This window comes from Ciona robusta, chromosome 3, assembly GCF_009617815.1.
Source record: "Ciona robusta chromosome 3, ASM961781v2".
Classification (NCBI taxonomy): Eukaryota; Metazoa; Chordata; class Ascidiacea; order Phlebobranchia; family Cionidae; genus Ciona; species Ciona robusta.
In genome coordinates this window covers 528,452-544,470 of record NC_143237.1, presented here as the reverse complement: position 1 = coordinate 544,470, position 16,019 = coordinate 528,452, and the positions used below count along the sequence as shown (strand labels likewise).

The 16,019-nt window shown below is 38.8% G+C and overlaps 1 protein-coding gene across 1 annotated transcript; it reads left to right on the top strand.

Annotated features, from left to right (window-relative positions):
- The first annotated feature begins 244 nt into the window (after positions 1 to 244).
- Positions 245 to 15,687, top strand: LOC149737393 (calcium-activated chloride channel regulator 1-like). Its single transcript, XM_089873670.1, has 19 exons — positions 245 to 416; positions 2,142 to 2,282; positions 2,518 to 2,668; positions 6,316 to 6,430; positions 6,665 to 6,842; positions 7,155 to 7,403; positions 7,794 to 8,003; positions 8,521 to 8,759; positions 9,093 to 9,249; positions 10,103 to 10,366; positions 10,849 to 11,016; positions 11,596 to 11,698; positions 12,081 to 12,160; positions 12,319 to 12,406; positions 12,484 to 12,592; positions 13,016 to 13,152; positions 13,708 to 13,891; positions 14,283 to 14,447; positions 15,120 to 15,687. The coding sequence occupies exons 1-19, from the start codon at positions 261 to 263 to the stop codon at positions 15,166 to 15,168; spliced, it is 2,943 nt and encodes a 980-aa protein (XP_089729796.1). The 5' UTR covers positions 245 to 260; the 3' UTR covers positions 15,169 to 15,687.
- Positions 15,688 to 16,019: the final 332 nt, after the last annotated feature.

Here is a 16,019-nt window from a genome sequence, read left to right as displayed (position 1 = left end):
TACAATAACACACTGAAGCCACTTTTTCAGTATACCATGCTTATACTCAAGACTCAAGTAGTTTTTACCAGTCTTTTAACGACTATTTTGCTGCTAATTTCCTAATCTTCGTTGTTTAATTAATCTAATAATCGCTAATGTATTCGAAGAGATAAATAAAATTCATACATGACATAGCCCATGTTATAACATACGTTTAGGAAACTATATTTTTTAATTAAAACATTTTTTTACAGTTTTTAGATTTTATGTGTTAAGACATGGAATTTATGAGGATTCTTCTTGTGTTTATATCATGCTGTTATTGTGCATCGGCCAACAGTAATGCTGTATTGAAGAATAATGCATATACTGGGATAGTGATTGCGATCAACCCGGCCGTTCCGGAAGACCCCAATCTGTTATCAGCTATACAGGTAAGTGGGTATGGTAGGTCGGGGTAAGATGGCACAGTAGGTTGGGGTAAGATGGTACAGTAGGTTGGGGTAAGATGGTATAGTAGGTTGGGGTAAGATAGCCCAGTAGGGTGGGGCAATATGGTTCAGTAGGTCGGGGTAAGATGGTTCAGTAGGTCGGGGCAATATGGTTCAGTAGGTCGGGGTAAGATGGACTAGTAGGGTGGGGTAAGATGGTCCAGTAGGTTGGGGTAAGATGGTTCAGTAGGTCGGGGCAATATGGTTCAGTAGGTCGGGGTAAGATGGTACAGTAGGTTGGGGTAAGATGGACTAGTAGGGTGGGGTAAGATGGTACAGTAGGTTGCGGTAAGATGGTACAGTAGGTTGGGGTAAGATGGACTAGTAGGGTGGGGTAAGATGGACTAGTAGGGTGGGGTAAGATGGTCCAGTAGGTTGGGGTAAGATGGTCCAGTAGGTCGGGGTAAGATGGTACAGTAGGTTGGGGTAAGATGGCCCAGTAGGGTGGGGTAAGATGGACTAGTAGGGTGGGGTAAGATGGTCCAGTAGGTTGGGGTAAGATGGTACAGTAGGTTGGGGCAAGATGGTACAGTAGGTCGGGGTAAAATATTTTCATTATCTTTTATCGTCCTATTTGGTAGTAAAGAAAGAATATTTACAGAAATATATAACCGTATTCTCACGACTAAAAAGATCGTTGTTTATTGTTAAAACACGGTTAGTAAGTATGAGATATTATGTGTTAACGGTGTCCCATATTACCCCAGAGTATTGTATGGGTGGTATTGCCCTGATTATAGGATGGAAGCTATTTAAATTAATTAAAATCGGGAAATGCAAAAATTTCTTTTTGTGGGCGACTTTTTCCAATTTATTGGTAGTGTCTGTAGGCACATTATGTAGAAAATACAAAGTATAGACCATATTGAATTAATTTGCCGTTACCTAACATATAGTTGCCTATTTGCTAGTTTAATAACTGCCAAATTTGGCGTGAATGTCGTTTCTTTGTGTGCCTTGTCCAACATGGGTGGTTTTAACAACCATCACTTTACGTTTATATCTCTCAGATCTTAAATAAGTCAACAAAAGTGAAGGTTGCATATGTGTGACGTGTAAGCAGGCACGAGATGCCTAAAACATAACACCCGTGTTTTAATAACTGCCATTTCCAGCCACGCGAGGATAAAGCAAGCCATATACGTGGTAACTCGTAGCGGCAAGTGCTGGTGCATGTTCCAAAGCGCTTTTCTAATCATTGGTGTCTTGTTTTCGGCGCCGCGCGAGATTACGCGTTTCTTGCAGTTTGTTATTCCTCCTCGTGCTGTAGATTGTGCAACAGTCGGTTGTGTACAGTTTACTTGGAGTGTTTCAGTTCTTATAGTTTACGCAAGTGTACGCATGTTTGAATAAGCATAAAGATTATTATTCTTTTTAAATCAGGTTGATTATGATTTAATATTATTTATTAAATGTGAAACTATGTTGGTTCAGCCTATTCTTGTATGTAGCGTATAAAGTGCAGCGAATATTGGCCGGTGGAACTATTCAGTAACTCAGCGCATTTGTCTACTGTCATAGATGAATGAATGAATGTAACTTATTTATCCTCGCATGGCGGGGCAATGACAGTTGTTATAACACGGGTATTCTGTTTCATACACCTCGTGCCCGCTTTCGAGTTACCACATATGTAACTTTGTGAGTGATTATTTGGTTTAATTTCAGTCATCATGGATTGAAGCATCGGGTGATTTATACACGGCAACTCGGCAAAGATCTTACTTCGGTGAAATCACCATCCTGATTCCTAAGACATGGAGCAAACAAGTTGGTTATCAACGAGCTGGAAGCGAAAGTTATGAAACTGTAAGTTTATGGGCCACATTTTCATTCTATTTTCTCGTGCTATTTTAAACAAAGGACATTCAAAGAATTATAAAACCGTATCTTCACGACTCCCATAGACCGTTGTTAATTGTTTGAAACACGATCAGGATATTTGGATATTATGTGCCAAAGGTATGCCATCTTACTTCGTAGTACTATAATTACCAGAAAATCCGTATTGTATTACTCATATACACCTAATGTATTGTTTTAGGCTGACGTTCTGATAGCCGAAGCCAACCCCGTCTACCAAGACACCCCATACACGCTACAATATGGTAACTGCGGTGAAACAGCAAGCTATATCCATCTAACGCCTGACTATCTAACCAACCAATCATTCGTGGAAGACTTCGGGCCTAGAGGTTTGCCAGTATATTCGATAATCTGAATTTTTAGAACCAATTGTTCAAACCGATAAAAGACAAAGGAATTCAGGATTGAAAAAAAGTTACAAATTTACGAAAATCTACGATTCAGATTTTCTCGTCGTTAATCTGAAATTTTGCTCGTTTAAATTAACCCTTTCTAAACGTGTAAACAGTATGGAATCTAGATTGCTAATAAACATATGAGTAGTACTGTGGGGTAAGATGGCTATATTGTTAAGCGCATATAATGTCCCATATTTTCTAATCGTGTTTTGAACAAAAACAACTTTTTCTTAGAGTCGTGAGGATACGGTTTTATAATTCTGTAAATATTCCTTATTTACAACCAATTGTGACGATAAAGGAGAATGAAAACATGCACCATCTTACCCCAACCTACTGTCCCTTATAAATCGCAGTTTAAATATTTCTGTAGTTTTGTATGATTATTGATTTTATATGCACAGGGAAAGCCATCGTACACGAATGGGCTCATCTACGTTGGGTGTGTTTGATGAAACATACACCACCGGCTACAGTCCTTATTATTATGATAGCCATGGTACAGTACAAGCTACCAGGTAAACGTATTCGAGTTATATCGCTATATTTTCAAAGAGCTAGTAGTGTATCTAGATCTGCTTTCACTAATTCACTCAGTTTTTTCACTGTTTACTTAAAAATATGTGGAAACTTGTAAGCGATAACGATCAGGTGTATGAAACAGAACCCCCGTGTTATACGACTGTCGTTGGCCCCACCGTGTGAGGATAAATAAGTTAAATAAATAGCCCCAAACATTTGAACATTTCCAGATGCCCGTCAACACTGGATGGGAAAAACAAAGTGGTTGATTACTCAACCGGAAATTCACGTGACTGCCAGAGGAACCTTGAAAACGGGTTGATGGAAGACGGATGTTTGTTTCTTCCATACGCGGAACAAAGTGCGGACCTAACAACATCACTTATGTCACACCAATACTTGTCACAGGTGACGCGGTGTTTGAATGTTGTTGCTAAGTTTGAAAGATATATAATTATAGGCTACTTATAAACAATTGTTTGAACGAATAACTTTAGTTTGTTTATCTTCGCATGGCGGGGCAACGACAGGCATTATAACGCTGGTGTTCTGTTTTATACACCTCGTGTCCGCTTACAGGTTACCACGTGTGTAACTCATTTATCCTCGCATGGCCGAAAAACGAAAGTCGTTAAAACACAGGTGTTCTGTTTCATACACCTCGTGCCAGCTTAGGAGCTTTTTATACCTATGTTACTTTGTGGGTGCTAAATTTTAATTAAGTTTAAAATACATCGCAGGTCACCATGTTTTGCCACAACGACGAAACCGATTCATACAACCATCACAACAGAGAAGCTCCTAACGAACAAAACCGACTTTGTGATTTGAAAAGCGCATGGGAGGTTATCATGGAATCTAAGGATTTCTTAAACAATGCAAACCCCCCGAAATATGGTCTGAACACGAACCCTATATTTCGGTTGGTTCAAATCGACAGCAGCAGGAGATATGTGTTGGTGCTGGACACGTCTAAGAGCATGGAAGGGGTATGCGACTCTAAATAAAGTCCTGTATTGAATTACAGCATAAACGTAGTTTCGACTAGATTAGAGGATCGACGTGTTGTTTTCGACAGTCGTTAATGTTGTTGCTAAGTTTGGAAGATATAGGCTACTCATAAACAATTGTTTGAATGAATAACTTTAGTTTATTTATCCTCGTATAGCGGGGGAACGACAGTTCTTATAACACTGGTGTTCTGTTCCATACATCGTGTGTCCGCTAACGATTTACTACGTATGTAACTTTGTGGGAGATTGATTCTTTATGGTATATTTTACATAATCGGTGAATTTTACAGCCCTATGTTTGGCCATTTAACATTCACAAGTGTTTGTCTCTTAACAGACTAGACTGGAGCAAATGCGACAGACGGTGAGCATCTTTATCTCACAATCAGTGGCCGTTGGAGACCAAGTTGGTATCGTTGAGTTCAATACGAAGGCTTATAAGCTGGCATCATTAACAACGATACAAGACGACAGCGACAGAACCAACTTATTGAACAAACTACCAACCAAAGCTCATGATAGCACTTGTATAGGTTGTGGACTTGAGGTGATATTAAAGTTAATAACCAATTAAATAAAGAGGCCTAATAATGAACAAAGTGAATTTTACTTCTGCTGTTGTTGCTACCAGTAGGCATAACGTTATATATATGTAAATAACTCCTATGCTTATAAAACGATTTATATAACGATATATGTTGTATTTTGGGTTAAGATGGGACACATTTTCATTCTATTTTCTTGTCCCATTTGGTAGTAAACAAAGAACATTCAATAAATTATCAAACCGTATCCTCACGACTCCCATAGACCGTTGTTAATTGTTTAAAGCACGATCAGGATATTTGGATATTATGTGGTAACGGTGTCCCATCTTCCCCCAGCTTACTGTATATTTAAATAACTCTTCCACTTAAAAAACGTATTGTTTGCTATTATTTACGTGCTTTTACCCGAGCTGTTTATTCATGATTGAGCTTTAATTACAGATGGCGATTACGGTGTTGAAAGAACAGGGAGTAAGTGCAGCTGGAGGGAATATCATTGTGTTTACTGACGGGGAGGAGAATCAAAAGCCGATGGTAAAAGACGTAGCTGATGAAGTGGTACAAAAGGTGGGAATGAGTTGGCTGTTTGGTTTTGTACCAAAATGTTTCTATAAATCTACTTTCAGAGATTGGCTTATTAAGATCAATAATCTCCCACGGAAATACACTAAAAATATGTAGCTATGACTTTCTTCCCCCCTAAAAGGTTCCCAACCCCTGCCTAGTCCCACCTGCCACACAAAACCTCACTAACACCGTACGGCGTACCTGTTTTAAGTCCCAACACAGTTATAGAAAATTCCCAACAAATTTTAATCACCCAAAGTTACATACTTGGTAACTTGCAAAAGGGCACGAGGTGTATGGAACAGAACACCCGTGTTATAACGACTGTCGTTGCCCCGCCATGTGAGGATAAATAAGTTACATACATGGTAACTTGTAAGTGGGCACGAGGTGTATGAAACAGAACATCCGTGTTATAACGACTGTCGTTGCCCCGCCATGTGAGGATTAATAAGTTACATACATGGTAACTCGTAAGTGGGCACGGGGTGTATGAAACAGAACACCTGTGTTATAACAACTGTCGTTGCCCCGCCATGTGAGGATAAATAATGTTACATACATGGTAACTCGTAAGTGGGCACGGGGTGTATGAAACAGAACATCTGTGTTATAACGACTGACGTTGCCCCGCCATGCGAAGATGAATAAGTTACATGCATTTTTAGTTAGTTGTTGTTGACGCAATATATTACACAACATCCGGCAACGCCGACCTTGAGCAACTGGTGGAAGATACGAATGGTGTTTGGTTTTATGGGGATATGGCGGACATTACACAAATATTGGGGGCGTTTCAAAGTCTTGAGACTAAAATGAGTTGACGAGAATGAAAACATGCACCATCTTACCCCAACCTACTGTCCCTTATAAATCGCAGTTTAAATATTTCTGTAGTTTTGTATGATTATTGATTTTATATGCACAGGGAAAGCCATCGTACACGAATGGGCTCATCTACGTTGGGGTGTGTTTGATGAGACATACACCATCGGCTACAGTCCGTATTATTATGATAGCTATGGTACAGTACAAGCTACCAGGTAAACGTATTCGAGTTATGTCGCTATATTTTCAAAGAGCTAGTAGTGTATCTAGATCTGCTTTCACTAATTCACTCAGTTTTTTCACTGTTTACTTAAAAATATGTGGAAACTTGTAAGCGATAACGATAAGGTGTATGAGACAGAACACCCGTGTTATACGACTGTCGTTGGCCCCATCGTGTGAGGATAAATAAGTTAAATAAATAGCCCCAAACATTTGAACATTTCCAGATGCCCGTCAACACTGGATGGGAAAAACAAAGTGGTTGATTACTCAACCGGAAATTCACGTGACTGCCAGAGGAACCTTGAAAACGGGTTGATGGAAGACGGATGTTTGTTTCTTCCATACGCGGAACAAAGTGCGGACCTAACAACATCACTTATGTCACACCAATACTTGTCACAGGTAACGCGGTGTTTGAATGTTGTTGCTAAGTTTGAAAGATATATAATTATAGGCTACTTATAAACAATTGTTTGAACGAATAACTTTAGTTTGTTTATCTTCGCATAGCGGGGCAACGACAGGCATTATAACGCTGGTGTTCTGTTTTATACACCTCGTGTCCGCTTACAAGTTACCACGTGTGTAACTCATTTATCCTCGCATGGCCGAAAAACGAAAGTCGTTAAAACACAGGTGTTCTGTTTCACACACCTCGTGCCCGCTTTTAGGTGATTATCAATAAATTATAGTTAGGTTTTAAATGTACTTTAGGTCACCATGTTTTGCCACAACGACGAAACCGATTCATACAACCATCACAACAGAGAAGCTCCTAACGAACAAAACCGACTTTGTGATTTGAAAAGCGCATGGGAGGTTATCATGGAATCTAAGGATTTCTTAAACAATGCAAACCCCCCGAAATATGGTCTGAACACGAACCCTATATTTCGGTTGGTTCAAATCGACAGCAGCAGGAGATACGTGTTGGTGCTGGACACGTCTAAGAGCATGGAAGGGGTACGTGACTGTAAAATGAAGTCCTATATTGAATTACAGCATAAACGTAGTTTCGACTATACTAGAGGATCGACGTGTTGTTCTTCGACAGTCGTTAATGTTGTTGCTATAAAGTTGTGTTTGAATGTTGTTGCTAAGTTTGGAAGATATAGGCTACTCATAAACAATTGTTTGAATTAATAACTTTAGTTTATTTATCCTCGTATAACGGGGGAACGACAGTTCTTATAACACTGGTGTTCTGTTCCATACATCTTGTGTCCGCTAACGATTTACTACGTATGTAACTTTGTGGGAGATTGATTCTTTATGGTATATTTTACATAATCGGTGAATTTTACAGCCCTATGTTTGGCCATTTAACATTCACAAGTGTTTGTCTCTTAACAGACTAGACTGGAGCAAATGCGGCAGACGGTGAGCATCTTTATCTCACAATCAGTGGCCGTTGGAGACCAAGTTGGTATCGTTGAGTTCAATACGAAGGCTTATAAGCTGGCATCATTAACAACGATACAAGACGACAGCGACAGAACCAACTTATTGAACAAACTACCAACCAAAGCTCATGATAGCACTTGTATCGGTTGTGGACTTGAGGTGATATTAAAGTTAATAACCAATTAAATAAGGAGGCCTAATAATGAACAAAGTGAATTTTACTTCTGCTGTTGTTGCTACCAGTAGGCATAACGTAATATATATGTAAATAACTCCTATGTTTATAAAACGATTTATATAACGATATATATTGTATTTTGGGTTAAGATGGGACACATTTTCATTCTATTTTCTTGTCCCATTTGGTAGTAAACAAAGAACATTTAAAGAATTCTAACCCCTAACCCCTAACCCCTAACCCCTAACCCCTAACCCCTAACCCCTAACCCCTAACCCCTAACCCCTAGCCCCTAACCCCTAACCCCTAACTCCCATAGACCGTTGTTACTTGTTTAAAGCACGACCAGGATATTTGGATATTATGTGGTAACGGTGTCCCATCTTCCCCCAGCTTACTGTATATTTAAATAACTCTTCTACTTAAAAAACGTATTGTTTGCTATTATTTACGTGCTTTTGCCCGAGCTCTTTATTCATGATTGAGCTTTAATTACAGATGGCGATTACGATGTTGAAAGAACAGGGAGTAAGTGCAGCTGGAGGGAATATCATTGTGTTTACTGACGGGGAGGAGAATCAAAAGCCGATGGTAAAAGACGTAGCTGATGAAGTGGTACAAGAGGTGGGAATGAGTTGGCTGTTTCGTTTTGTACCAAAATGTTTCTATAAATCTACTTTCAGAGATTGGCTTATTAAGATTAATAATCTCCGACGGAAATACACTAAAAATATGTAGCTATGACTTTCTTCCCTCCTAAAAGGTTCCCAACCCCTGCCTAGTCCCACCTGCCACACAAAACCTCACTAACACCGTACGGCATACCTGTATCAAGTTCCAACACAGTTATAGAAAAATTCCCAACAAAATTTAATCACATACATGGTAACTTGAAAGTGGGCACGAGGTGTATGAAACAGAACACCTGTGTTACAACGACTGTCGTTGCCCCGCCATGTGAGGATAAATAAGTTACATACATGGTAACCCGTAAGTGGGCACGAGGTGTATGAAACAGAACACCTGTGTTATAACGACTGACGTTGCCCCGCCATGCGAAGATGAATATATTACACAACATCCGGCAACGCCGACCTTGAACAACTGGTGGAAGATACGAATGGTGTTTGGTTTTATGGGGATATGGCGGACATTACACAAATATTGGGGGCGTTTCAAAGTCTTGCTTCCCCCAATGATGGTGATGTGTTTACTGAAACTTTCAAGGTATAGTCTCATGTGCTTTATCTGCGCTGCTGTATTCTTATTCTGCTAGACCTAATGTTGCCGGCCATTTTTTAGTCAGTCACTGCTATAGCATTTTGCATGTTTATGAAATATATGCAATGAAATTTAAGGTAGTTTTATTTAAAATTAACTGAAACGTTCAAGGTAGTTGCATTCGTATAAAACATCAACATAAGTTTAATTTATCTCTTTGGATACGATAACACAAATCATGTTAATTTAAACAGAGAAGAAAATGGAATTAGCAGCAAAACAACAGTCGTTAAAACACGATACGAGTAAAAACTACTTGAGTGAACCGTCAAATAAAGGCGTGGCTGCTATACAGCTACAGTTGTGTCTTCGCTCATATATTTATTTAAAACAAATAACGAGAGTCGTGAGAATGCGGTTATATAATTCTGTAAATATTTATTGTTTGCTATTAAGTGTGGCGGTAAAAGAAATTGAAAGCATGGACAATCTTATCCCAACTTACCATATATGACTATCTATGACAATGTATACCATATATATATATATAGTAGGGTGGGGGAAGATGGGACAACTTTTCTTTCTATTTTCTCGTCCAACTTGGTAGTAATCAAATAACATTTAAAAATTATAATACCGTATCCACACGACTTGTTAATTGTTTAAAACATGATAAATATATTTAGATATTATGTGCTAAAAGTGTCCCGTCTTTCACCACCTTACTATACATGGACAATCTAACCCCAACCCACCATACCATCTTACCCCAACCGACTATACCATCTTACCCCAACCTACTGTACCATCTTACCCCAACCTACTGTACCATCTTACCCCAACCTACAATATCTTCCAGGTACACAGCTCATCATTCAGTGTAGATAAATACTCAACATACACCGGCTCCGTTACCATCGACTCAACTGTAGGAAACCAAACGTTATTCTCATTCACTTGGTCCCAATATAACATAGCGATAAACGTGGAACTTGAACACCCATCTGGTTGCACTTACTCAACCAATCCATCGATAACCACTAACAGTTGTCCCGGCCACCCCCTTGCTGAAGTAAATGTGGAATTTGAATTTGTGGAATTCCCATTGCCAGGAACAGCAACGGTAAGATAAAAATCAACAGCAAGAAATGAAAATTCTCCTAAAGAATCACCCATAAAATTACACGTGGTAACTTGTAACACACCAGGTGTATGAAACAGAACACCCGTGTTATAACAACTGTTGTTGCCCGCCATGCGAGGATAAATAAGTTACATACAGGGTAACTTGTAAGCGGACACGAGGCGTATGGAACAGAACACCTGTGTTATAACAACTGTTGTTGCCACGCCATGCGAGGATAAATTAGTTACATACGCGGTAACTCGTAAGCGTGCACGAGGTGTATGAAACAGAACACCTGTGTTATAACAACTGTTGTTGCCCGCCATGCGAGGATAAATAAGTTACATACAGGGTAACTTGTAAGCGGACACGAGGCGTATGGAACAGAACACCTGTGTTATAACAACTGTTGTTGCCCTGCCATGCGAGGATAAATAAGTTACATTCATTCATTTATTCATTTCGTAAAAATTCCTTAGGTTGGCTTGTGGAAATATTACGTTTCAACGTCGTCAGGATACAGCCAGGTCGTTACAGCAACAGTGACGTCAGCGGCTTCAAGCAAACAAATCCAGCCCATCGTAGTGTTATCGGGATTGGACCAAACAGACGTCGGGACAGGTCAAGCCATCGTGGTGTATGCGCAAGTCAGTTTGTTTACAATTGTGCTGATTTACCACAAACTTAGCTCCGAAACCTTTAGTACTGATGTGATTAATTTCCACTTGGTCCAACATTTCAAACATTTATCATCGGTTAGGTTTATAGTAGAATAACATGTCCCATTAATATCCAACTTTACGCGCACGAGAACAAACAAAGTGACTTTTATTGTTAGCAACGCAGTAACAACGTATGGTGTAATAAAACCTGTGTAATATAGTAGGGTGGGGGAAGATGGGACACCTTTTCATTCTATTTTCTCGTCCCATTTCGTAGTAAACAAAGAATATTCAAAGAAATATAAAACCGTATACCCTCACGACTCGCATAGACCGTTGGTAATTTTTTAAAACACGATTAGGATATTTGGACATTTTATGATAACGGTGTCCCGTCTTCACCCACTCTACTATATATATTATGAATTGATTTTAGTCAAAAGATTAAAGAGTAAATGCTAGAAAATTAGGAATTTAGATTTTAGATATGTGGGGAAAAGTCGCCCAAGGAGCAAAATAATGTTCGACGAAAAAGAATCTATATGACACTTAATAATTATTCAGGTGTCACAAGGGTTCTCTCCTGTGCTCGGCGCCCAAGTATTCGCTAGTATCGGCACACCAGATGGCGGCGAAACAACTATTGAACTGTATGATGCTGGAGCCGGTAAGAGTGAATTTAATCTTAACTTCTGGCATTTGAAAACAATAATAATTATTGTGCGAACCGTGAGCTGAATCGCGCTATTACAATTCCTATGATTTCTATTTTCTAGTATAATTCGTCAACTCATTTTAGTCTCATTGTTGTGTTACTCTGCAACGTTCATTGAGTTTTAGCCTATATATATATATATGAACATTTTGTTACTTGTGCTACCTGGCATAATGTAAATAATCTTTCAACGGCTCATCTGGTATGAAAAACATAGTGTATTTCCAACGTTTCGTCTGCCGTACGGCAAGACTTCACCAGGGAACGTGTGTATATGGACAATACTACTTTAGATAGGTTTCTACAATCTCCATAAATAATGTTTTCACCACAGCGCCTGACGTCCGCTTGAATGACGGTGTGTATTCAAGATACTTCACTGGTTACACGAGTCCTGGGAGATATTCGGTTGAGGTTTGTATATATAGGTGTTGATTAACTCGCATGTCTCTAACCCAGAGGTAATGAGTTCAACGCTGCGTTTTAAAAAATAAAAATAAAAATAAAACATAAAGTTAAAAATATTCGTGCATTTTACACAAGAAAAACTAACGAAAGATTTTGTAACACAGGTGACAGTAAGCAGCACCGACTCAAACCCATACTTGCAAAGTCCCGGGTCAAGGGCCGCCCTTAATGTTGGAACCGTAAACTCGCAAGGTGAATCAACAATCTATCAACAAAAAAGTTTTATACGAGTTTGTTGACTTGTGTTGTTAACAATTTCATGATGTTAGGAAACGTGGTTTTAAATCCGAATGCGGGAAAGTACGTCTCGCGAGCTCCCTCTGGCGGCGTAGAAAACTTCACAAGAATTGTCACCAACGGCGGGTTCTCCTACACTGGGTATGTAAAAGCAAGATATCAGTAAACATGTTTGACTTGACTTAACTTCCGACATCAATAAAGATATTTTTAGTTTGAACCGAAACTTTTGGACAACTGGGACGTCACGTTTTTTAAAACTGTCTTAATGAATGTGCTTATTTTACAAAATCTAAAATTCTTAATTTATTAAAACTATGCTTGAATGAATGTAACTTGGTTATCCTCGCGTAGCCGGAAAACGACAGTCGTTATAACACGGGTGTGCACCTCGCGCCAGCTTACAAGTTACCAAGTATGTTACTTGTGGGTGATTATTTTTTTGAATTTTTTCAATTTTTTATGTATGGCCGATAATTTGTTATATTATTATAATACGTGCTTATTCATTAGATATGTGCTCTCTTGTTGAATTTTGCTACAAACTTAAACTAACACTCGTAGAAAACCCATATCTGGTGACAAATTCCCACCGAGTCGCATCCTTGATCTGTTCGTTGAACAAAACGACGTTTACAGTTGGAGTGATGGTTTGACGCTTAGTTTCACTGCGCCTGGCTCCGATTATGACGACGGCAAAGGTAACGAATATTCACTTTACGAAAGAGATCCTCTGGCAGTTGGTTGTTTTATTTTATGATCTTTTAAAGGACCGACGTTACATTTGTGTTTGTGCAAGACACCTAACGGCATGCACTCTAAGCAGACGGAACGTCAGTCATTTAGAAATTCAAAAAAATTGTCAGAATATGATTTTCAGAATTATTAGTTATAGTAGGGTGCTTGGGGAAAGGCGGGACACCTTTAGCACACAATATTCAAATATCCTAATCGTGTTTTAAACAATTAACAACGGTCCATGAGAGTCGTGAGGATACGGTTTTATAATTCTTTGAATGTTCTTTGTTTACTACCAAATGGGATGAGAAAATAGAGGTAACAAGTGTAAATACAATGTATAGTAGGGTGGGGGAAGATGGGACACATTTTCACTCTATTTGCTCCTCCCATTTGGTAATCCTCACGACTCCCATGGACCGTTGTTAATTGTTTAAAACACGATCAGGATATTTGAATATTGTGTGCTAAAGGTGTCCCATTTCCCCCACCCTACTATATATGTTGTTGTGTTCCAGCGTCAAAGTACGACCTCCGCTACACGATCAACAACGTTAGTAAACTGCTCGACAACTTTGACTCCTGCCTTCCTATTAACGAAACTTTCGTTAAAAGTGGAAACTTGACCGCACCCAGTGTTGCGGGCAGCAAGGAGAATTTTGTAGTTTTGCCGCTCCTGTTTGGACACGCCGATAAAATAACGTAAGTGATAACTGCTGCCTACACAAAGATTCCCCAGCCACACTCTTATTTGACCATTTTTTTCATTTACCATGTACCCTTAACAAGTTCGTTTTAACGACTGCCGTTTGCTGCCCTTTCCTCGTTTCTTAGCTATATAAGTTAATTCAATTTTAGCCATTTGTATTTGAATATATAAATATATTTTTGTGTTATGTGACAGAAATTGTACAATAAAGTCTCTTTTATTAAGTGACTGATTACGCGTGTAATATTATGCAAACAGAATGTTTTTTTTATTATTTTATGTTATTATTATAAATATTCTTTTAAATATAATAACAAATGGATTTATAAAATTTATCATTACTATAAATTGATTATTATAAAAAATGTCGTGTTGTTACAACAGAATAGCGTTTGCCATTCGTGCGTTCGACCAATCCAACAACGTTGCCGATCCATCGAACGTCGCCCCAACAACTTTCTTCGTTGATCCACCTCCAGGGTCGGCCCATGCATTCAAAGCATCGTGGATTGTGATCCTTATAACCTTTCTTCTGCTCTCATTCATCATGTAAAGGGGTGACTTCTTATTCTAAATGGTAGTATCTCTCCCACAACTTATGTACAAGCACTTGTGTTATTGTTACCATCGTGTCACTAACAAATTAGAAATCCTCACTTAATTATAAATACCACGTTGTCAAATATAATAGGTTGGGGTAAGATGGTCCATGTTTTTATTCCCTTTTATCGTCCCATTCGGTAATAAACATATGGTATCTCCCTCACAACTTATATACAAGCACTTGTGTTATTGTTACTATCATGTCACTGCAACATATCAATTTAGAGATTCTGTCTAATTTAAAAAAACACGTTTTTAAGTATAGTAGTTGGGGCGAGATGGTCCATGCTTCAATTCTTTTTTGTCGTCCCAATTAGTGGTAAACAAAGAATATTTTCATATTTTAATAACCATATCATCACGAAAAAGCGTTGCCAATCGTTAAAATGAAAATTTAGAAATACGTGATATTACATGTGCTAACGGTTTACATCTTACCCCGCCCTACTATATGTTATTTAGATTTAGAAATTAATTTCAACTTGTGCGTAGCCATAAGTCCAATTGTGGCATTCAATGTTACGTTTACACTGTTTGAAGTTTTTGAGAAATCGCGCAGAACTCGTGTAAGTTTGCGTCAGTTTAAATAATTCTAAGTAAAAGTCGTTAATCACGCAGGAGTGCTGCGATTACTGAACGTCAGTGGTTACGAACGGGTTGGGTTTAACTTGTCAATTACCACGTACATCTGTCAGCAGGGATCGCCTGCAATTAATATTAGGCGCGCACTACAGCGTACATCGGGAGTTACTCGTACGTCACAAGCCGAAAATAAACTGTGTCGCAGTTTCGCAACGAACGACCTGCGAGTATAGGGTCAGTGGTAGAAGCAAACATCTCAACGTGAAGTGAAGCGTGTCGTGTACCAGCTGCCCGCGGAAACAACTGACATCACACCCGAAGGTTCAGGAAGATGTGCAAGCCTCCACACAGTATTTGTATTGTTATCATTGTTGTCACACATGTAAGTTGATATGAACATACAATGGTTAACTGGGACCTCACCCTGCTGGTTGATGGTTTCCCTCTGTTCGTGTTTTGTAACAGCTTAAGTGCATGGCGGTGTCAAGTGACGGCCGATCACGTACATACGGTGGGATAGCTGGTTGTAATTCATAACCAGAATAATAACATTGAGGTAAAACGGGTTGGGTTGCTTTTTACATCAATAAATGAATGAATAGCATTATTTTGTCTTCTCAGCGAAGGTCGAATTAGTATATAGTAGGGTGGAGGTAGATGGGACACCTTTAGCACATAATATTAAAAAATCGTGATCTTTTAAACAATTAACAACGGTCTATGGGAGTTGTGAAGAAACGTTTTTATAATTCTTTAAATGTTTTTTTCTAATGTATAGAAAAGCATAAAACGTTAAGTAACAGTTAAACAACACTCGTATAAAAGTTGATTGCGTTTTCTATAAATGAATGAATGAACTTATTTGTCGCATCGGTCACGATAACGAAGGCAGCGTAATATACACGCAAAGTATTGATACAACGACAGTCGTTATAA

Excerpts from the sequence above, each read along its gene's own strand:
- LOC149737393 (XM_089873670.1), top strand. The coding sequence starts at position 261 with ATGGAATTTATGAGGATTCTTCTTGTGTTTATATCATGCTGTTATTGT. Across the intron at positions 7,404-7,793 it reads CGTCTAAGAGCATGGAAGGG|ACTAGACTGGAGCAAATGCG; the intron begins GTACGTGACTGT and ends GTCTCTTAACAG. Across the intron at positions 10,367-10,848 it reads CATTGCCAGGAACAGCAACG|GTTGGCTTGTGGAAATATTA; the intron begins GTAAGATAAAAA and ends AAAATTCCTTAG.